This window comes from Heterodontus francisci, chromosome 1, assembly GCF_036365525.1.
Source record: "Heterodontus francisci isolate sHetFra1 chromosome 1, sHetFra1.hap1, whole genome shotgun sequence".
Lineage (NCBI taxonomy): Eukaryota > Metazoa > Chordata > Chondrichthyes > Heterodontiformes > Heterodontidae > Heterodontus > Heterodontus francisci.
Genome location: NC_090371.1, coordinates 63,756,733 through 63,778,763, shown reverse-complemented (window position 1 = coordinate 63,778,763; position 22,031 = coordinate 63,756,733). Strand labels below are relative to the sequence as shown.

The 22,031-nt window shown below is 43.9% G+C and overlaps 1 protein-coding gene across 5 annotated transcripts in view; it reads right to left on the bottom strand.

The window, feature by feature from the left end:
- Positions 1–22,031, bottom strand: part of rai14 (retinoic acid induced 14) — a 325,587-nt gene that overhangs the window by 27,041 nt on the left and 276,515 nt on the right. For all 5 annotated transcript variants that reach the window (XM_068031268.1, XM_068031277.1, XM_068031259.1 and 2 more), the window contains 2 exons: positions 12,576–12,694; positions 5,436–7,025 (listed from right to left, as the gene is read on the bottom strand). In XM_068031268.1, the coding sequence (XP_067887369.1) occupies positions 5,436–7,025; positions 12,576–12,694 (1,709 nt within the window). The remainder of the gene's footprint in view (positions 1–5,435; positions 7,026–12,575; positions 12,695–22,031) is intronic.

Below are 22,031 nucleotides of genomic sequence, written 5' to 3'. Positions count from 1 at the left end.
GTTTTAAAAATGATGGATTACAGATTAATTTCAGTCAGTGTAAATGGACTAAGCAATCTATAGCATGTAAACCATTTAGCTAAAAATGTTGTTGATAAATAATATGGATGAAGTTTTTGACTACTTACTTATCAGCCCAAGCCTAGATGTTGTCCAGCTCTTGTAACATATGGACATTGTCTGCTTCAGTATCTGAGGCGTCGCGAGTGGTGCTGAACATTGTGCTATCAGCGACCATCCCCACTTCTGACCTTATGATGGAGGGAAGGTCATTGATGAAGCAGCTGAAGATGGTTGGGCCTAAGACACTAAGGATATCACTGAGGAATTCCTACAGTAATATCTCAGGACTGAGAGGATTGACCTCCAACAACCAGAATCATCTTCCTTTGTGCTAGGTATGACCCCAGCCAGCGGAAAATTTTCCTCCGGATTCCCATTGATTTCAGTTCTGCTTGGGCTCCTTGATGCCATACTTGGTCAAATGCTGCCTTGATGTCGAGGGCAGTCACTCTCACCTCACCTCTGGAGTTCAGCTCTTTTGTCCATGCTTGACCAAGGTCAGGAGCTGAGTGGCCCTGGTGGAACCCAAACTGAGTGTCAGTGAGCAGGTTATTGCTGAGCAAGTGCCGCATGATAGCACTGTCGACAACCCCTTCCATCACTTTGCTGATGATCAGGAGTAGACTGACAGGGCAGTAATTGGCTGGGTTGGATCTGTCCTGCTTTTTGTGTGCACAACATACCTGGGCAATTTTCCACACTGCCGGGTAGATGCCAGTGTTGTACTGGAACAGCCTGGCTAAGTGCGCAGCTAATTCTGGAGCACAGGTTTTCAGTACTATAGCCGGAATGTTGTCAGGACCCATAGCCTTTGCAGTATCCAGTACCTTCAGCCGTTTCTTGATATCATGAGGAGTGAATCGAATTGGCCGAGGACTGGCATCTGTGATGCTGGGCCCCTCAGGAGGCCACTGAGATGGATCATCCACTTGGCACTTCTGGCTGAAGATGGATGCAAATGCTTCAACCTTGTCTTCTGTACTGATGCTCAGCTCCCGCATCATTAAGGATGGGGATATTTGTGAAGTTTCCTCCTCCTCCTGTCAGTTGTTTAATTGTGCACCACCATTCACAACTGGATGTGGCAGGACTGCAGAGCTTAGATCTGATCCGTTGGTTCTGGGATCGCTTAGCCCTGTCTATCACATGCTGCTTTTGCTGTTTGGCATGCAAGTAGTCCTGTGTTGTAGCTTCACCAGACTGATGCCTAATTTTTAGGTATGCCTGGTGCTGCTCCTGGCATGCCCTTCTGCACTCGTCATTGAACCAGGGTTGGTCCCCCAGCTTGATGGCAATGGTGGGGGTTATGCCTGGCCATGTGGTTACAGACTGTGGGTGAATACAATTCTGCTGCTGCCGATGGCCCACAGTGCATCTTGGATGCCTAGTTTTGCATTGCTAGATCTGTTTGAAATTTATCTCATTTAGCACAGTGTTAGTGCCACACAACACGATGGTGGGTATCCTCAGTGTGAAGACAGGACTTCGTCTCCAGAAGGAATGTGCGGTGGTCATTCCTACCAATACTTTCATGGACAGATGTATCTGCGACAAGTAGATTGGTGAGGACGAGGCTAAGTAGGTTTTTCCCTCTTGTTGGTTCCCTCACCCTCTGCTGCAGACCCAGTCTAGCCGTTATGTCCTTTAGAACTCGGCCAGCTCGGTCAGTAATAGTGCAATCGAGCCACTCTGGTGATGGACATTGAAGTCCCCCACCCAGAGTACATTTTGTGCCCTTGCCACCCTCAGTGCTTCCTCCAATTGGTGTTCAACATGGAGAAGCACTGATTCATCAGCCGAGGGCCGTGGGGGGGGGTGGCGGAGGTGGTAATCAGCAGGAGATTTCCTTGCCCATGTTTAACCTGATGCCATGAGACTTCATGGGGTCTGGAGTCAATGCTGAGGACTCCCAGGGCAACTCCCTCCCGACTGTATACCACTGTGCTGCCACGTCTGGTGGGTCTGTCCTGCCGGTGGGTCAGGACATATCCAAGGATGGTGATGGTCATGTCTGGGACATTGTCTGCAAGGTATGATTCCATGAGTATGACTATGTCAGGCTGTTGCTGGACTAGTCTGTGGGACAGCTCTCCCAATTTCCCAAAAGACCCCAGATGTGATTAAGGAGGATTTTGTAGGGTCGACAGGGCTGGTTTTGCCATTATCGTTTCCGGTGCCTAAGTCGATGTCGGGTGGTCTGTCCGGTTTCATTCCTTTTCTTAGACTTTGTAGCTTTCCCAAGGGCAGACCACCCCCTCAGCACTTCCAATTTCCGACCTCGTCTGCCAGCCCCCACCCCTCCCAATTGCCAATTAGAGCTTTCTCCTCACACCAAGCACCTCCCTCCACACGATTACCAACTCGAGTGTTCCCCTGTATACCCCTCCACCAATGATTGCCAACCAGAACTTTGTCTCCCCCTTCCAATTGCAGTTACAGTTGGCAGGTCTTCCACATCCCCAGCATTGACAAATTCTTCATCCATTCTTCCACCTGCATCCTCCCCACCTCCTTTTAAATATTGTGTCCATGATCAATGGCTTTCGCTATCCTGTCTAAAAAATGGATATTGATGCAATAAAAAGAGTTCAGAGAAGAGCAACCAGAATGAATCCAGACCTTAAGGGACTAGGTATAAAGAATGGCTCAAAGGACTAAACTTTATTTTGTCAGGAAAAGGATATGTTCATCTAGCTTCCTCTTAAATGCATCAATGCTATTTTCCTCAACTATTAAATGGTGAGAGATTAGAGAGCTCTGAGATGCAGAGGGACCTGGGTGTCCTAGTGCATGAATCGCAAAAGGTTAGTATGCAGGTACAGCACATAATTAGGAAAGCTAAGAATTTATCATTTATCGCGAGGGGAATTGAATACAAAAGTAGGGAGGTTATGCTTCAGCTATACAGGGCATTGGTGAGACCACATCTGCAGTACTGTGTATAGTACTGGTCTCTTTATTTAAGGAAGGATATAAATGCGTTGGAGGCAGTACAGAGAAGGTTTCCTAAACTAAAACCTGGAATGGGCGGGTTGTCTTACCAGGAAAGATTGGACAGGCTAGGCTTGTATCCACTGGAATTTAGAAGAGTAAGAGGCGACTTGATTGAAACAAACAAGATCCTGAGGGGTCGTGACAGGGTGGATGTGGAAAGGATGTTTCCCCTTGTGGAAGAATCTAGAACTAGGGGTCACTGTTTAAAAATAAGGGGTCGCCCATTTAAGACAGAGATGAGGAGAAATTTTTTCTCTGAGGGTTGAGAGTCTTTGGAATTCTCTTCCTCAAAAGGCAGTGGAAGCACGGTCTTTGAATATTTTTAAGGCAGAGGTAGATAGATTCTTGATAAGCAAGGGAGTGGAAAGTTATCGGGGGTAGGTGGAAATGCGGAGTAATCAGTTGAGCAATGAACTTATTGAATGGCGTAGCAGATTCGAAGGGCCGAGTGGCCTACTCCTGCTCCTAATTCGTATGTTCGTATTTTATGTAGACTACGGGCCAAGTGCGGGGAAATGGAATTAGTTAGGACAGGTGCTTGTTGGTCGGCGCAGGCGTGTTGGGCCGAAGGGCCTGTTTCTGTGCTGTAAAACTCTATGACTCTAAGACATTTCTCCTGAATTACTTATTTCACTGATCAATGACTATCTGATATGTATGACAAAGTTTTTGCCTCCACACAAGTAGAAACATCTCTACAGTTACTCTATCAAACCCATTCATAATTTTAAGGACCTCTATTAGTTCCTCTCTCAACCTTCTCTTTTCTAGAGAAAAGAGCCCCAGTCTGTTCAGTCCTTTCTGATGGTTGTAACCTCTCAGTTCTGATATCATCCCTGTGAATTTCTTTTGCACCTTCTCCAATGCCTCAATCTCCTTTTTATAATCTGGAAACCAAGGGTTGAATTTTCCTAAAGCCCAGGATGCCCCTCCGCCAGAATAGAAAGCAGTGCCAAACCCCTGGGCAATTACCAGCAGTAGCCAAATTAAGAGGCCACTAGTGGGACCGCTGCCCGCCTCTCAGATGCCTGTCCAATCAGAGGGCTGGCAGCTCGGCAGCCTCAGCAATGACACAGATAGAAGTGGCTGCTGCAGAGGCTGCAGAAAGAAGAGGGAGCCTCCCTGTTTTACTTTACTGTGCCGGGTCCAGGCGGACAGGCTCTGGTGATCGGAAGGGTAAACCCTTCGACAGTAGTGTCACAGCCCCGGGGGCGGCCGTGGCCACTGGGGTGACCCTCACTGGACCATGGAACGGCCATTAAGGAAAGTTTCCCCCCCGACCCCTGGAACCCACTGGGAGGCTGCCAGGATTTACTGACGGGGTGGAAGTGGCCTTTAATTGGCCAATTAATTTGATCAGGTGGTCACCCGCCTCCAGTCAGCAGGTGGTCATGCTGCTGCTGTTCCCTCCATTGGGAATATTCCATGGCAGCGGAAAGACGTCGGGGTCCCCTCCAGACCCCTCTGCCACCATTTTACAAGGCTTCCTGCCTCCTAGTCTATCTCTAGAGGATTGGTAAAATCCAGCCCCAGATCCGTGTAATTACTCAAAGTGTTGCCCAACCAAGATTCTGTGTAAGTTTAACATAACTGCTTTGCATTTCAATTTTATTCCTCTAGAAAGCAGCCCTAGTGCTTTGCACTTTTTATGGCCCTGTTACTATGTGCTACTTTTAATGATTTGTGTATCTGTACCCCTATATCCCCTTGCTCCTTTACCCCATTTAGTCTTCTCAAGGAGTACATGGCCTTTTTCCTCCGACCAAAATGTACTAACCTCACACTTACCTATATTGAAATTCATTTGCCATTTATATGCCCATTCTGAAAGTTTTTTGTCCTATATTTTGTCACAGTCTTCCTCAGTATTAACTATACCTCCCCAATTTGACTATTCTTTATTATTTTTCAGTTTCTATATTTTTTATTACATGTTTGAGTAAAGAGTAAAGCTTGCATTATCTTTCCTACCACCTTCTTATATTCTTATTCGGAATTATTTATAATAAATCACCTCAAAACATTTTGCATGGAACTGAATTGCAGGGAAAGTGAAGCCCTTTTATTTTGAGAAAGAAGTTTCAAAGTTTGTACAGTCTCAATAACTACCCAATTGTAGCATATCTGGTATGTTCCAGTAATTGGCTTCTTAAGGTCAACAGTAAAAATTGCAAGTTTTGTTCATCAGATGAAAGGTCACAGACCTGAAACGTTAACTCTGCTTCTCTCTCCACAGATGTTGCCTGGCCTGCTGAGTATTTCCAGCACTTTGTTTTTATTTCAGATTTCCAACATCTGCAGTATGTTGCTTTTATTTTAGTGGTAAATCCAGAGTTTGAAAACAAAAGTGAATAGCAAAATTAAATGTAAAATTTTACCTTCTTGTCTTTATCTTCTTCTATTTTCAAGGAATTTTTAATTCGCATTTGTAATTCATCAATAGCTTGCTGCATGTCATGGCTCCTGATGCGAAGCCTCTTGATTTCTTGCTCCTTGACCCCAAGCTGAGCCTGAGTTGTGTCACGCTCACTTTTTGCTAGCAGGTTCTCCTTCTTAGCCTGTGCAGTTTCAGCAGATGCCTTTTCTTGTTCTTTCAATAAATCATTTATTTTAGCAGTCAATCGATTTGTCTCTGCTTCTAATGAAGCTTTTATCTTCTCATACTCTGATTTTGGAACCATTGCTTCTTGAACAGCAGCTTTTTCTGTAGCCAGATTTCCTTGCAATATATTCAGTTCTATTTCTTTCTGCTCAAGCCCTTGCTCCAACTGGCGTACTTTGCCATTAAAGGTTTTTATTGTATTTTCAAGAGACATTATAATTTGTGTATGTTCAGAGAGAGATACAGAAGCCTGCTTTTGAACCTCAAGGTCCCTCTGCAACTTTGTATTGTCTTGCTCAGCTCCCTTAAGCTTCATCTCCATTTCTGACAGCTTTTCTTTCAGTTCATCTACTGATTCATTTAGAACTTGTACTAATTGTTCATGTTGTTCTTTGTGGATATAGTTTGAATTAACATGTTCCAATGCCATTTCAGCTTTTTTATTCTTCAACTCTGTTAACTCACTTTGTGTTTCATTATATCGCTGAGTGATTTCCGTTACTTGATTATGCAGCTCAGTTATTGTTTTGTTTAGTTCTGCCACCATTTCTTGGAACTGGTTTTCCTTTTCTTGAGAGCATGCCTGATGGTTCAGCTTTTCTTGTAGCTTTTTAATTTCCTCTTGTGCTTCCTTATACTTATCAATTAGAAGCGCCTTCTCTTGATTGATATTCTCAATAAGCAAGCTTTGAGAAATTTTTAACTCCTCACACTCTTCCTCAGACATACACTTGGCCAAGATTTTATCTTTTATTTCTAAGAGTTCCTCTATTTCTCTCATGCTATTATTAGCCCTCTCTTCATCTTCCAAAGTTCTTTTAAGTCTTGTTTTCAGTTCTTCAATCTCATCTTCATAGGACTGTGTCAGCTCTTCCAAATTTGGTAAAGACATACGTTCTTCCCTGAAGCACAAATCTTGTTGCACCTGTGCCCGCAGACTTGAAAGTTCCTTCAGTGCCTCGTCATACTTGTTCTGTGTCTCTCGGAGTTTCTGTTCGAGACAATAACCATTCTCATTAATTTCTCCTAATGTCTGCATGCTTTCCTCAGAGAATTCAGCCAACAATCCCATTGCCAATGCATGTTGAGTTTCTTGCTCTTGCAAATCCTTTACCTCTGTGTTACTGTGTTCAAAAATTTCGGTTTGTAGTGAACTATTTGACAGATTTGAAAACATCTCTGCTCTTAGATTTGTAATTTCAGCTTCAGCATTTTTATACAATTCCTTTAATTGGATGTAATCAGCTTCTAGAGTACAATGGGAATCAGCAGAATTAAGATTTAGGTCAAATAATGTTTCTGAGTTCTGTCTTGATTGCTCATTCTGTGGCAATATGCTTGTTACTTCATCCTGTGACTGCTTTCCCTGCAATTGAAATCAAATTCACAATTAAACAGTAAGATACGAGTTTTAAAGAGCCACTGGTTTCACAAAAATGTCTTTGGCAAACCTCGTTTTAGGAAGGTAAAGCGCCACCTGCAATTTCTGTCTTTATTACACACAAATGATGCATTGCCTTCCATTGCAATTTACAGCTTTTACAGTAAGCAATTGTGACCTTGAAGAACGCTGCCCACAAAGATCTAGGGATCTCTGTGGTGTGGTTTCCCCTTTCTCGATGTCAGTTTACTTCTGGTGCCAAGTCAAGGGGATAACTTGGCAGCAGTAGTGATGTCAGCAAGCATGTAAGCAGCCAATCACACTGAAGTATTCACGCCAAACCAGGAAGTTAGAAGCACTTAATAACCTTCGTTTATATTTTCATATAGGGAAATAAATGATTATGATAGTTAACTTTTATTTCAGCTTCTACCTTAATACACATTAAAAAAAATTATAGGAGTACGGTACCATAGTGATTATGTTATTAGACTAGAAATCCAGAGGCTAGGACTAATGATCTGGAGCTACGAGTTCAAATCCCACCACAGCAGCTGGTGAATTTAAATTCAATTAATTAAATAAATCTGGAATAGAAAGCTAGTATCAGTAATGGCGATCATAAAATTACCAAATTATTGTAAAAAAAAAACCCCTTCTGGTTCATTAACGTCTTTTAGGGAAGGAAATCTGCTGGCCATACCTGACTTGGCCGATATGTGATACCAGACCCACCGAAATGTGGTTGACTCTTAACTGCCCTCTGAAATGGCCTAGCAAGTCACTCAGTTTTATTCAAGAAGGTACTTTACCACCACCTTCTCAAGGGCAATCAGGGATGGGCAATAAATGCTGACTTTGCCATCAACGTTCACATCCCATGAATGAACAAAAAACATTTTAAAAATAAATTGATTTATTTTTAATTATGGAGAAATTTGGCATTCCAGAAATATAAAATGAGCTTCTCAGGACCAGTGACTGTGTACAGCAGCAATTACAAACTTAGTACACTGGTAAAAACCTAGTTACACCTCATTCAACAAGATATAACTTTTTTTTTTAAGGATTCTTACAGTATAAGAGTGGAAATTCTCGTCCGTTCAATTGATTTCCCATTGTTTGCAGTCTGTGGGTGCCTCAACATCACACCCTCTGGAGAAGCATAGAATCACTGACAACTACTTCTGGATTTCTGCATTATTTTGTGCATATGTGGACCCAGCAGAAGGTACTGTGAGTTTCAGTGGAGTAACGATGGCAAATGTCAACAGTTTCAAGTGCCATGAGAAAATCCAAGTCAATAAGTACTGTACACATTATGAAGCCACTGCTTCATCTCTCATAGGCAGGCTCCTGGACAAACATTTTTAAAACTCATCTTTGTTAGGACCAGGTGAGCAATGTGTCTAGGGGTCTCTTGCTGTCTTCACCTGGTCTTATTGTAACAGGGTTTAATTTTAAAAACACTGTTTTGAGCTCTCCCTTCGTGAATCCTTGTTCACGACTTTCCAATTATAAGGCAAATAAATGAGCACAAACAGGCTTTCTTTGGTTTAAAGCAGAAAGATGAAATTTATTGAACTTTAAACTTAACTCTAATATGGTTCATGCCTACAGATATACGACACGCTCATGCTAGCATGCACACGCGATATAAACATGCAAAATAGGGACAGAAAAGAGAAGAAAGGATAAGTAGAACAGTTTGAGGCAATATCTTGTTACTGTTTCTCGAGCTCGCTGTAGTCCTTGATTGAAATTATATTCTTGTGTTTCGTTGGGGCCCAGTAATCTTCTTAAAACTTTGTTCACATGACAAACCTTTCTCTCTTTGAGTTTAATGCATCTTCAATGGTTTCAGTTCCGAGAGATGAGCAGGCAGACAGGTGTTCTTGCTTCCAATGCAGGAGCACAGGGCATTCTGCCTTTGTTGGCAGTTTCAAATTCAAGCAGCTCCCAGGGTGCTCAGCAGGTTAGTCATGTGACTAGCTCCTTATATGGAACAGTCTCTTCAACATCCTTTGTTGGAAGTTCAAATCCAAAAGCTCCAGCCAGCTAGACATGTGATGAGAACTGGTTTGACCACTTCTGTGTATTGGAGAACTGCTGAGTCCCTATTGTTTCAACATTGTCTGGTACTATGTAAATGTCCCTCCAGTCCGGGTATGCAATTTTTAAGTTTTAATGTTCCTGTCGTGAAACAACGTGTGCCTCAGTCTTGGCAGGCGTGGGTTTGCCTGACATCTTTCTTCCTAGAACAAATTCTGGTTCATTCTCACTACTTTGTTGTAACTTTCATCTTCTGTCTTCTACTTTAATTCCCTTTCTGTATGGCTTCTTAGCCCTTTTTTATTAGTGTCTGTATCTACTGATGTCACTTCTTTCCCGTTCACTCTTTGTGTAAGGATCTCCCCTCTTTTCTATGTCTCCCAATCTCTCTGCACAAATCTTATCAGATACTCAATTTCTTTTATGTATCTTTTTTAAAAGCAGCAAAATGGATGCCAACATATGCCAATTCAGAATTTGCAACTAGGATAAGGCAGAGGAAGGTTATTGGACTACGTGAATGAGAGGAAGTGGGAGTCTGGGACTCCAAAGAAATCAGGGAATGAGAGAATGGAGGACTTTAATTCTGGTCGCCACACTACCAGAAGGACGTGGAGGCTTTGGAGAGGGTACAGAAGAAGTTTACCAGGATGTTGCCTGGTCTGGAGGGCATTAGCTATGAGGAGAGGTTGGATAAACTCGGATTGTTTTCACTGGAACGACGGAGGTGGAGGGGTGACATGATAGAGGTTTACAAAGTTATGAGTGGCATGGACAGAATGGATAGTCAGAAGCTTTTTCCAAGGGTGGAAGAGTCAGTTACTAGGGGACATAGGTTTAAGGTGCGAGGGGCAAAGTTTAGAGGGGATGTGCGAGGCAAGTTCTTTACACAGAGGGTGGTGAGTGCCTGGAACTTGCTGCCGGGGGAGGTGGTGGAAGCAGGTACGATAATGACGTTTAAGAGACATCTTGACAAATACATGAATAGGATGGGAATAGAGGGATACAGTCCCCGGAAGTGCAGAAGGTTTTAGTTTAGGCAGGCATCAAGATCAGTGCAGGCTTGGAGGGCCGAATGGCCTGTTCCTGTGCTGTACTGTTCTTTGCTCTTTAATTGGTATGAAAGAAGAAGCGGGGCTTGGGAGTTGGGATAAAAGCAAAAAATGCTGGAAATACTCAGCAAGTCAGGCAGCATCTGTGGAAAGAAACAGACCTTTCATCAGAACTTGGAAAAGTTATATAGCAATAGGATTTAAGCAAATGAAAGGGGGTGGGGGTGGGAGTATGTTGGATTAAGTGCAGCAGAACAGTAAACTGCAGGTGGAACTTGGTAGCACACAGAGGATGAGTCTCAGGCTTCGGAACACTGAGAGGGGGTAATCCATCAGAGAGAGGTCTGGGGAGGGGACATGCTGTTTGTGAGTGGGCCATGGAATTTCGTGAATGTAGGTTCCTGACTTGGGCATATGCAAAGCACATAAGCATGTTTTAAAAATTATTTGTCCTTGGGATGTGGGCGGCGCTGACTAAAGGTCTGCAAAAGAAACCCGACCCGAGCCCGAATGCCGGACCCAGAAGCCCGACCCGACCCATGTCGTTGGGACCCGTCGGGGTCGGGTCGGGTAGCAGGCCTTTATATCAGTACATGGGTAAAGGCCAGCTACCCCCCCACCCCTGGACCTGACCCTGACGGGTCCCGACGACGTGTCGGGTCGGGTCGAGTCAGGCTTTCAGGTCCAGCATTTGGGCTCAGGTCGGGTTTCCTTTGCAGACCTGAAGCGCTAGCTAGGCCAGCATTTATTGCCAATCCATAATTGGCCTTGAGGAGGTAGTAGCGCGCTGCACTCTTGAATGCTGCGGTCCATGTAGTGTAGGTACACCCACAGTGCTGTTAAGGAGGGAGTTACAGGATTATAACCTATGACATTTTTAATATTTGTCAGTTCCGAAGGGTCACTGACCCGAAACGTTAACTCTGCTTCTCTTTCCACAGATGCTGCCAGACCTGCTGAGTGGTTCCAGCATTTCTTGTTTTTATTTCAGAAATGTAACAGGTTTTGAGCAAGTGACGGGGGAGGGCAGAAGGAAGACGAACAAAAGGGAAAGGTCTGTGATAGGGCGGAGGGTGGGAGATCTTAAGTGACAAAGATGTCATGGAATAAAAGGCAGAGAGCAATAATAGTTGTAGTAAAAGACAAGGCATTTGTCCAGAGAGAGTGTTAATGGCAGAATAATGAATGCTCTGTTTGAAAGCAAAAATATGAACAAGTTGGTCTGGAATTGTTGAACTCAATATCGAGCCCAGAAGGCTGTAAAGTGCCTAATCAGAAGATGAGGTGCTGTTCCTTGAGCTTGCATTGAGCTTCACTAGAACACTGCAGTAGGCCAAGGTAATGAATTAAAATGGCAAGCAACCGAAAGCTTGGGATCATGCTTGCGGACTGAGCAGAGGTGTTCTGCAGAGTGGTCACTCACTCTGTGTTTGGTCTCCCCAATGTAGAGGCTAACTTGAGGTGCTTGAAAGACACAAGATGTAGGGAGGAGGTTGTTGGTGGTACTGACAAATTCTGTAGTAAATTTATGGTTACGTTTTGTGATTTATTTTCAGAATTATTGATTTATTTCCCAAGTTTATTATGTTAATGAGTTTACTATGTTATCCAAATGTAACCTTTTACAATGCATGGTGGGTGTTGTGTAAACTAATATAATTGGAGTGAGACTGGAGTTTTCCCCTCCTAGGAATGTGATTGGCTGCTTTTCAGCGAGTGCCCATTTTGAGCCAATCAGCATGGAAATGCATCACACACACAGCTCTTAGTTTATAAATATAATGCAAAACTAAGTCTGTTGTCTTTGACAGACTCATATCTGAGCTTTACGATTGGATTGGAGTATGTGCAGATTTGAACTTTATCACTGGCTCAGTGTTCCAACAGTTTAAATTGGTTAAGAAAATAAAATTCTCCAAGATGCAGCCGCCATATCCTTTTCCTGACTTCATCAGCCTAGAAAATGGAATTCAAACTCCAGTATTACCTCAGCAAACACAAAAATCTAAGCCTTAACTTAATTTCATGAATTCTTCTGGCCATTTGTTCCCTGCATCCCGACATTCTGCTTTCCACACCTCTTAAACACTATGAATCTTGCATATATTTGCTTTCTACTCTGTCTTGATTGCACCCTGTTGTTTGCTGTGGTCTCTGCATCCATTATAATATTCCTGGCTTCATCCTTGGCCCATGAGCACAACTACGAGAGATACACTCATACAGTACATTAGACACATTACATAATATTTCTATGTTGAATAATTTATCTTACCATAAATTTCAATGAAACAAAAGCAGATTTGTCTTGTTTTAATTGACAATTATTTGCTGAGGAAATATAGGCTGCTTCACATTTTTGAAGGTACATATATCAGTATTCGAAATGTAAAGGAATTCAACTATTGAGAAAGAAAGATTATTCAACTACCTGCAGTATATCCCACAGCTCTTTATTTTGCACTGCGAGGGAAGCAATTTGGGATTGCAGTGCCATTACGTGGTCTGGTTCTTCAGCAGATGATGTCTCTGTTTTTTTACTTCCACTACCTAAATGGAAATCAAACCAGAAATTATACATATTTGAGCATCTAAAATGAGATCTTTGATACATTTAAAATGTGGAATTAAGGTTAGCTGAAAGTTAAATTAAATGAAATACTTAACAAGCATTCACATACATAAAAGTTGAATTGTAGTTCGTAAATATTATGCACGTACAACTGAACATGGTACAATTTCAAGCCATTACATTTAAAAAAAAACTTTTTCATGGGATGTGGACATCACTGACATTTATTGTCCATTCCTAATAGCCCTTGCGAAGGTGGTGATGAGCCACCTTCTTGAACGCTGCAGTCCATGTGGGGTAGGTACACCCGCAGTGCTGTTAGAAAGGGAGTTTCAGGCTTTTGACCCAGTGACAGTGAAGGAACGGCGATATAGTTCCAAGTCAGGATGGTGTGTGGCTTGGAGGGGAACTTGCAGATGGTGGTGTTCCCATGCATCTGCTGCCCTTGTGCTTCTAGGTGGTAGAAGTCGCAGGTTTCGAAGGTGCTGTCTAAGGAGGCTTGGCGAGTTGCTGCAGTGCATCTTGCATATGGTACACACTGCTGCCAGTGTACACCAGTGGTAGAGCAAGTGAATGTTTAAAGTGGTGGATGGAGTGCTGATCAAGTGGGCTGCTTTGTTCTGGATGCTTTCTTGCTTCTTGGGTGTTGTTGGAGCTGCACTCATCCAGGCAAGTGGAGAGTATTCCATCACACTTTCACAACATATTGTGCAAATTTACACAAGCAATGTATTGCAAGTATGGAGAAGAGGAAGCAGTAAAAGAAAGTAAACAAACTTCAAATTCATGTGGATACGTGAAACAAGTAATTCAAAAAAGCAAGTTTCTAAGTTGAACAAAAACAAATATGAGCACCAGCTCCACATAAGCAGTCAATTAATCACACTTTATGGTGTCCTACCTTCTGAGTTATGTTTCATTTCCAGATGAAGCACCATCAGATAACAGACAAGATGCTATTGCTACAAGGAGGGATAGATTATAATTGCATTAATTGGGACTTTGTTTAAGCCAAGGCAGACTTTGGAGCTGAACATCCACGGTTGCAAAATATTTCACAGGGATGGAGGCAGAAAAGAGGGAAGATGGTATTAGAGCTAATAAAACATTTCTTTGTGGAACAGGAAGAGAAACGATATAGTGTTTGGTGGGACAGTGGGTTAATGAGGGGCTCATCAACTAACTAATAGGGAGGTTTCAGTTAAGGGGAAATCAAGAAGTCTAAAGACAAAGGTCAAAAATTGGGTATAATCAAGCAGATTGTGTCAGGAAAGAAGAGAGTTTAACAATGGTAATAGGACATTAGCAACGAAGGCCACATCAGGGATAAATATTGAAAGGTTGAAATTAAAGATGCTATATCTGAATTGTCATGCAGGCCCCCACCTGCCAAGAATGAGGCACATTAATTTTGCCACATGGATTTAAATTTCAAATTGTTGCTGGGAAGAAGAGAAGGTACTATTACCGGATTATTGTTCGGGCCCAAAGCCTTTAAAGTATCCAGTGCCTTCAGTCGTTTCCTGATATCACGTGGAGTGAATCAAATTGGCTGAAGTCTGGCATCTGTGATGATGGGGACTTCAGGAGGAGGCCGAGATGGACCATCAACTCAACACTTCTGGCTGAAGATTGTTACAAATGCTTCAGCCTTATCTTTTGCACTAATGTGCTGGGCTCCCCCATCATTAGCCTTCTCTATTACTTGCTGAACCTGCATACTACTTGTTGTGACTCATGCATTAAAACACCTAGATCCCTCTACACCTCGGAATTCTGCAGTCGTTCTCTGTTTAAATAATATTCTGCTTTTTTATTCTTCCTGCCAAAGTGAAGAACTTCATATTTTTCCACATTATACACCATCTGCCAGATTTTTGCCCACTCACTCAACCTATTTATATCGGTCTGCAACCTCCTTATGTCCTCTTCACAACATACTTTCCTATCTATCTTTGTGTCATCTGCAAATTTAGCTACCATGGCATTGCTCCTCTCATCTAAGTCATTGATATAGATTGTAAAAAGTTGAGACCCCTGCAGGACTCCACTCATCACATCCTGCCAATCATAATTGGACCCATTTATGCGCTGTCTCTGTTTTCTGCCAGCCAGCCAATCTTCTTTCCATGCAAATGTGGTACCTCCTACATCATGAGCTCCTATTTTGCGCAATAACCTTTTATGTGACACCTTGTCAAATGCCTTCTGGAAATTCAAGTACAGTACATCAGGCTCTCCTTTATCCACCGTTATGTTACTCCTTCAAAGAACTCCAATAAATTGGTTAAACATGATTTCCCTTTTGCAAAACCATGCTGTCTATTCCTGATTCCTTTGAGTTTTTCTAAGTGCCCAACTATAACTTCCTGAATGATCGATTCTAACAATTTCCAGCAAATGAATGGGAACATCACCTACAAGCCACACACCATCCTGATTTGGAGCTATAATCACTGTCACTGGCTCAAAATCCTGGAACTCCCTTCCTAACAGCATTGTTGTTGTACCTACATCCCAAGGACTGCAATGGTTCAAGAAGGCAGCTTACCACCACCTTTTCATGGACAATTGCGCAATAAATGCTGGCCTAGCCAACGATGCCCACATCCCACGAATGAATTAAAAAAAGGTACTGAACACTGTGCAATCGTGAACTGCTGATCTTATTTTGGAGGAATGGTCTTTGGTGAAGTAGCTGAAGTAGGCGGTGGCGTAGTGGTATTATCACTGGACTAGTAACCCAGAGACCCAGGGTATTTCTCGAGGGACATGGGTTCGAATCCCACCACAGCAGAAGGTGGAATTTGAATTTAATTAATAAATCTGGAATTAAAGCTAGTCTAATGATGGCCATGAAACCATTGTCGATTGTTGTAAAAACCCATCTGGTTCACTAATGTCCTTTAGGTAAGGAAATCTGCTGTCCTTACCTGGTCTGGCCTACATGTGACTCCAGACCCACAGCAATGTGGTTAACTCTTACATGCCCTCTGAAATGGCCTAGCAAGCCACTCAGTTGTATTTAACCGCTGCAAAGTCTATAAAAAGGAATGAAACTGGACTGAACACCCGGCATTGACCGAGGCAACGGAAACGACAATGGCAAACCCAGCCCTGTCGACCCTGCAAAGTCCTCCTTACTAACATCTGGGGGCTTGTGCCAAAGTTGGGAGAGCTGTCCCACAGACTAGTCAAGCAACAGCCTGACATAGTCATACTCACAGAATCATACCTTACAGACAATGTCCCAGATACTGCCATCACCATCCCCGGGAATGTTCTGTCCCACCGGCAGGACAGACTCAGCAGAGGTGGTGGCACAGTGGTATACAGTAGGGAGGGAGTTGCCCTGGGAGTCCTCAACATCGACTCCGGACCCCATGAAGTCTCATGGCATCAGGTCAAACATGGGGAAGGTAACCTCCTACTGATTACCACCTACCGCCCTCCCTCAGCTGATGACTCAGTACTCCTCCATGTTGAACACCACTTGGAGGAAGCACTGAGGGTGGCAAGGGCACAAAATGTACTCTGGGTGGGGACTTCAATGTCCAGCACCAAGAGTGGCTCGGTAGCACCACTACTGACCGAGTCCTAAAGGACATAGCTGCTAGACTGGGTATGTGGCAGGTGGTGGGGGAACCAACACGAGGGAAAAACATACTTGACCTTGTCCTCACCAATCTGCCTGCCGCAGATGCTTCTGTCCATGACAGTATTGGTAGGAGTGACCACCGCACAGTCCTTGTGGAGACGAAGTCCCGCCTTCACATTGAGGATACCGTCCATCGTGTTGTGTGGCACTATCACCGTGCTAAATGGGATAGATTTCGAACAGATCTAGCAATGCAAAACTGGGTACCCATGAGGTGCTGTGAGCCATCAGCAGCAGCAGAATTGTACTCATCCACAATCTGTAACCTCATGGCCCAGCATATCCCCCACTCTACCATTACCATCAAGCCAGGACACCAACCCTAGTTCAATGAAGGGTGCAGGAGGGCATGCCAGGAGCAGCACCAGGCATACCTCAAAATGAGGCGTCAACCTGGTGAAGCTACAACCCAGGACTACTTGAATGCCAAAGTGTGTAAGTAGCATGCGATAGACAGAGCTAAGCGATCCCATAACCAACGGTTCAGATCTAAGCTCTGCAGTCCTGCCACATCCAGCCGTGAATGGTGGTGGACTATTAAACAACTAACTGGAGGAGGTGGCTCCACAAGTATCCCCATCCTCAATGATGGGAGAGCCCAGCACATCAGAGCGAAAGATAAGGCTGAAGCATTTGCAACAATCTTCAGCCAGAAGTGTTGAGCTAATGGTCCATCTCGGCCTCCTCCTGAAGTTCCCATCATCACAGATGCCAGACCTCAGCCAATTCGATTCACTCCGCGTGGCCCTGACAATATTCCGGCAATAGTACTGAAGACCTGTGCTCCAGAACCTGCTACGCCCCGAGCCAAGCTGTTCCAGTACAGCTACACACTGGCATCTACCCTGCAATGTGGAAAATTGCCCAGGTATGTCCTGTACACAAAAAGCAGGACAGTTCCAACCCGGCCAATTACCGCCCCATCAGTCTACTCTCAATCATCAGTAAAGTGATGGAAGGTGTCATCAACAGTGCCATCAAGCGGCACTTGCTTAGCAACAACCTGCTCGGTGACGCTCAGTTCGGTTCCGCCAGGGCCACTCAGCTCGTGACCTCATTACAGCCTTGGTTCAAACATGGACAAAGGGACTGAACTCAAGAGGTGAGGTGAGAGTGACTGCCCTTGACATCAAGGAAGCATTTGACCAAGTATGGCATCAAGAAGCCCTAGCAAAACTGAGGTCAATGGGAATCAGGGGGAAAACCCTCCACTGCCTGGAGCCATACCTAGCGCAAAGGAAGATGGTTGTGGTTGTTGGAGGTCAGTCATCTGAGCTCCAGGACATCACTGCAGGAGTTCCTCAGGGTAGTGTCCTAGGCCCAACCATCTTCAGCTGCTTCATCAATGACTTCAATCATAAGGTCAGAAGTGGGGATGTTCGCTGATGATTGCACAATGTTCAGCACCATTCGTGACTCCTCAGATACTGAAGCAGTCCATGTAGAAATGCAACAAGACCTGGACAATATCCAGGCTTGGGCTGATAAGTGGCAAGTAACATTCGCACCACACAAGTGCCAGGCAATGACCATCTCCAACAAGAGAGAATCTAACCATCTCCCCTTGACATTCAATGGCATTACCATCGCTGAATCCCCCACTGTTAACATCCTAGGGGTTACCATTGACCAGAAAATGAACTGGAGTAGCCATATAAATACCGTGGCTACAAGAGCAGATCAGAGGCTAGGAATCCTGAGGCGAGTAACTCAGCTCCTGACTTCCCAAAGCCTGTCCACCATCTACAAGGCACAAGTCAGGAGTGTGATGGAATACTCTCCACTTGCCTGGATGGGTGCAGCTCCAACAACACTCAAGAAGCTCAACACCATCCAGGATAAAGCAGCCCGCTTGATTGGCACCCCATCTACAAACATTCACTCCCTCCACCACCTACGCACAGTAGCAGCAGTGTGTACCATCTACAAGATGCACTGCAGCAATGCACCAAGGCTCCTTAGACAGCAGCTTCCAAACCCGCGACCTCTACCAACAAGAAGGCAGCAAATACATGGGAATACCACCACCTGCAAGTTCCCCTCCAAGTCACACACCATCCTGAATTGGAACTATATCGCTGTTCCTTCACTGTCGCTGGGTCAAAATCCTGGAACTCCCTTCCTAACAGCACTATGGGTCTACCTACCTCAAATGGACTGCAGCGTTTCAAGGCGGCAGCTCACCACCACCTTCTCAAGGGCAATTAGGGATGGGCAATAAATGCTGGTCTGGCCAGCGATGCCCATATCCCATGAATGAATTTAAAAAATGAGACGATTGGCCTCCAACAACCACAACCATCTTTCGTTGTGCGAGGTTAGACTCCAATCCACTAAGAAATAAAAACTCCACTGAAAAAGCATAGCGTTTGTTTAAAAGAAGAGGCTTGCAATGCTGCCAAAAAGACTATTAAGTTTGAAGATTGGGAAGGTTTTAAAATCACCAAGAGATGACCAAGAAATTGATAAAGAGGGATAAAGTGGAATTCAAGATAAACTAGCAAGAAATGTAAAATCAGATTGTAAGAAATTTTACAAAACTATGTAAGAAAGGAAAAGATTAGCAAAAGTAAATGTTGATCCCTTCGAGGCAGAGACAGGAGAAATCATAATGGAGAACAGGAGAAATCATAATGGAGAGTAAGGAAATGGCCGAGGTGTTAAGTATTTTCTGTCTGCTTTCACAGTAGAGGACACAAAGATGATTAAGGAAAGTATGGGGAACCAGGGCTCTAACAAAAGTGAGGAACCTTGAGTAATTAATATTAGAAAAGAAAAAGTACTGGAGAAATTAATGAGACCAAAATCCAATAAATTCCTAGGAGGTAATGGCTTACATCCTCGGTTTTTAGAAGAGGTACATTGGTTTTGATCTTCCAGAATTCCCCAGATTCTGGAATAGTCCCAGTGGATTGGAAGGTAGCAAATGTAACCCCACTATTCAAGAAAGATAGGAGAGAGAAAACAGGAAACTATAGACTAGTTAGCCTGGCATGGTTGTCAGAAAAATGCTAGAGTGCATTATTAGGGATGTGGAAACAGGGCACTTAAAAAAAAATCATGATATGATTCGGTAGAGTCAACATGATTTTCTGAAAAGGAAATAGTATGCGACGAATCTGTTGATGAGGGGGAACCAGTGGATGTAGTGTATTTGGGCTTTCAGAACACATTTGATAAGGTGTCACACAGGGACTTGTTACATAAGATTAGGTCTCATGGAATTGGAGATAATAGCATTGATTAATTATTGGTTAATGGACAGAAACAGAGAGTCGGAATAAATGGGTCATTTTCAGAATAGCAGGGTGTAATGACCAGAGTGCCGCAAGGATCACTGCTAACAGCCTCAGCTATTTACAATTTATGTCACTGACTTTGATGAGGGAACCAAGCGTAATATATCTATTTTCAAGTTGGCAGGCAGTGAATAATGGGGTAATAGTAGCTATTTGCACTCTATATTAATGACTCGGATGAAGAGACATAGAGTAAAGTATCAAAGTTTGCTGATGATACAAAGGTCGGTGGAAAAGTAAACTGCAGGAGGTCAGAGAGGCTGCAAAGGGGTATAGATAAGTTAAGTGAGTGGGCAACAACATGGCAAATGAAGTACAATGCAGGGAAGTGTGAAGTTGTTCACTTTGGTCGTTATAAAAATAAAAATTTGCTTTTCTATTTTAAGGTGTGAAACTGGCAAGTGTTGATGTTCAGCCAGACTTTGGGGTACTCGTATAAGAAACACACAAAGTTAACATGCAGGTGTAGCAGGCTATTCGGAAGGGCAATGGCATGTTGACCTTTATTGTGAGGGGATTGGAGTACAGGAATAAAGAACAAAGAACAGTGCAGCACAGGAACAGGCCATTCGGCCCACCAAGCCTGTGCCGATCTTGATGCCTGTCTAAACTAAAACCTTCTGCACTTCTGGGAACCGTATCCCTCTATTCCCATCCTATTCATGTATTTGTCAAGATGCCTCTTTAACGTCATTATCGTACCTGCTTCCACCATCTCCCCCGGTAGCAAGTTTCAGGCACTCACCACCCTCTGTGTAAAGAACTTGCCTCGCACATCCCCTCTAAACTTTGCCCCTCTCACCTTAAACCTATGTCCCCTAGTAACTGACTCTTCCGCCCTGGGAAAAAGCTTCTGACTATCCACTCTGTCCATGCCGCTCATAAATTTGTAAACCTCTATCATGTCGCCCCTCCACCTCCGTCGTTCCAGTGAAAACAATCCGAGTTTATCCAAACGCTCCTCATTGCTCATGCCCTCCAGACCAGGCAACATCCTGGTAAACCTCTTCTGTACCCTCTCCAAAGCCTCCACGTCCTTCTGGTAGTGTGGTGACCAGAATTGCACGCAATATTCTAAGTGTGGCCTAAGTAAGGTTCTGTACAGCTGCAGCATGACTTGCCAATTTTTACACTCTATGCCCCAACCGATGAAGGCAAGCATGCCGTATGCCTTCTTGACTACCTTATCCACCTGCGTTGCCACTTTCAGTGACCTGTGGACCTGGACGCCCAGATCTCTCTGCCTGTCAATACTCCTAAGGGTTCTGCCATTTACTGTATACTTCCCACCTGCATTAGATCTTCCAAAACGCATTACATCACATTTGTCCGGATTAAACTCCATCTGCCATTTCTCGCCCAAGTCTCCAACCGATCTATATCCTGCTGTATCCTCTGACAATCCTCATCACTATCCGCAACTCCACCAACCTTTGTGTCGTCCGCAAACTTACCAATCAGATGAGCTACATTTTCCTCCAAATCATTTATATATACTACAAAGAGCAAAGGTCCCAGCACTGATCCCTGCGGAACACCACTAGTCACATCCCTCCATTCAGAAAAGCACCCTTCCACTGCTAACCTCTGTCTTCTATGACAGAGCCAGTTCTGTATCCATCTTGCCAGCTCACCTCTGATCCCGTATGCCTTCACCTTTTGTACCAGTCTGCCATGAGGGATCTTGTCAAAGGCTTTACTGAAGTCCATATAGATAACATCCACTGCCCTTCCTTCATCAATCATCTTTGTCACTTCCTCAAAAAACTCAATCAAATTAGTGAGACACGTCCTCCCCTTCACAAAACTATGCTGCCTCTCGCTAATAAGTTTGTTTGCTTCCAAATGGGAGTAAATCCTGTCCCGAAGAATCCTCTCGAATAATTTCCCTCCCAATGACGTAAGGCTCACCGGCCTATAATTTCCTGGATTATCCTTGCTACCCTTCTTAAACAAAGGAACAACATTGGCTATTCTCCAGTCCTCTGGGACCTCACCTGTCGCCAATGAGGATGCAAAGATTTCTGTCAAGGCCCCAGCAATTTCTTCCCTTGCCTCCCTTCGTATTCTGGGGTAGATCCCATCAGGCCCTGGGGACTTATCTACCTTAATGCTTTGCAAGACACCCAACACCTCCTCTTTTTTGATAATAAGCTGACTGAGACTATCTACACTCCCTTCCCTCGGATCATCATCCACCAAGCCCTTCTCTTTGGTGAATACTGATGCAAAGTACTCATTTGTACCTCGCCCATTTCCTCTGGTTCCACACACAGATTCCCTTCCCTATCCTTGAGCGGGCCAACCCTTTCCCTAGTTACCCTCTTTGCTCTTTATATATGTATAAAAAGCCTTGGG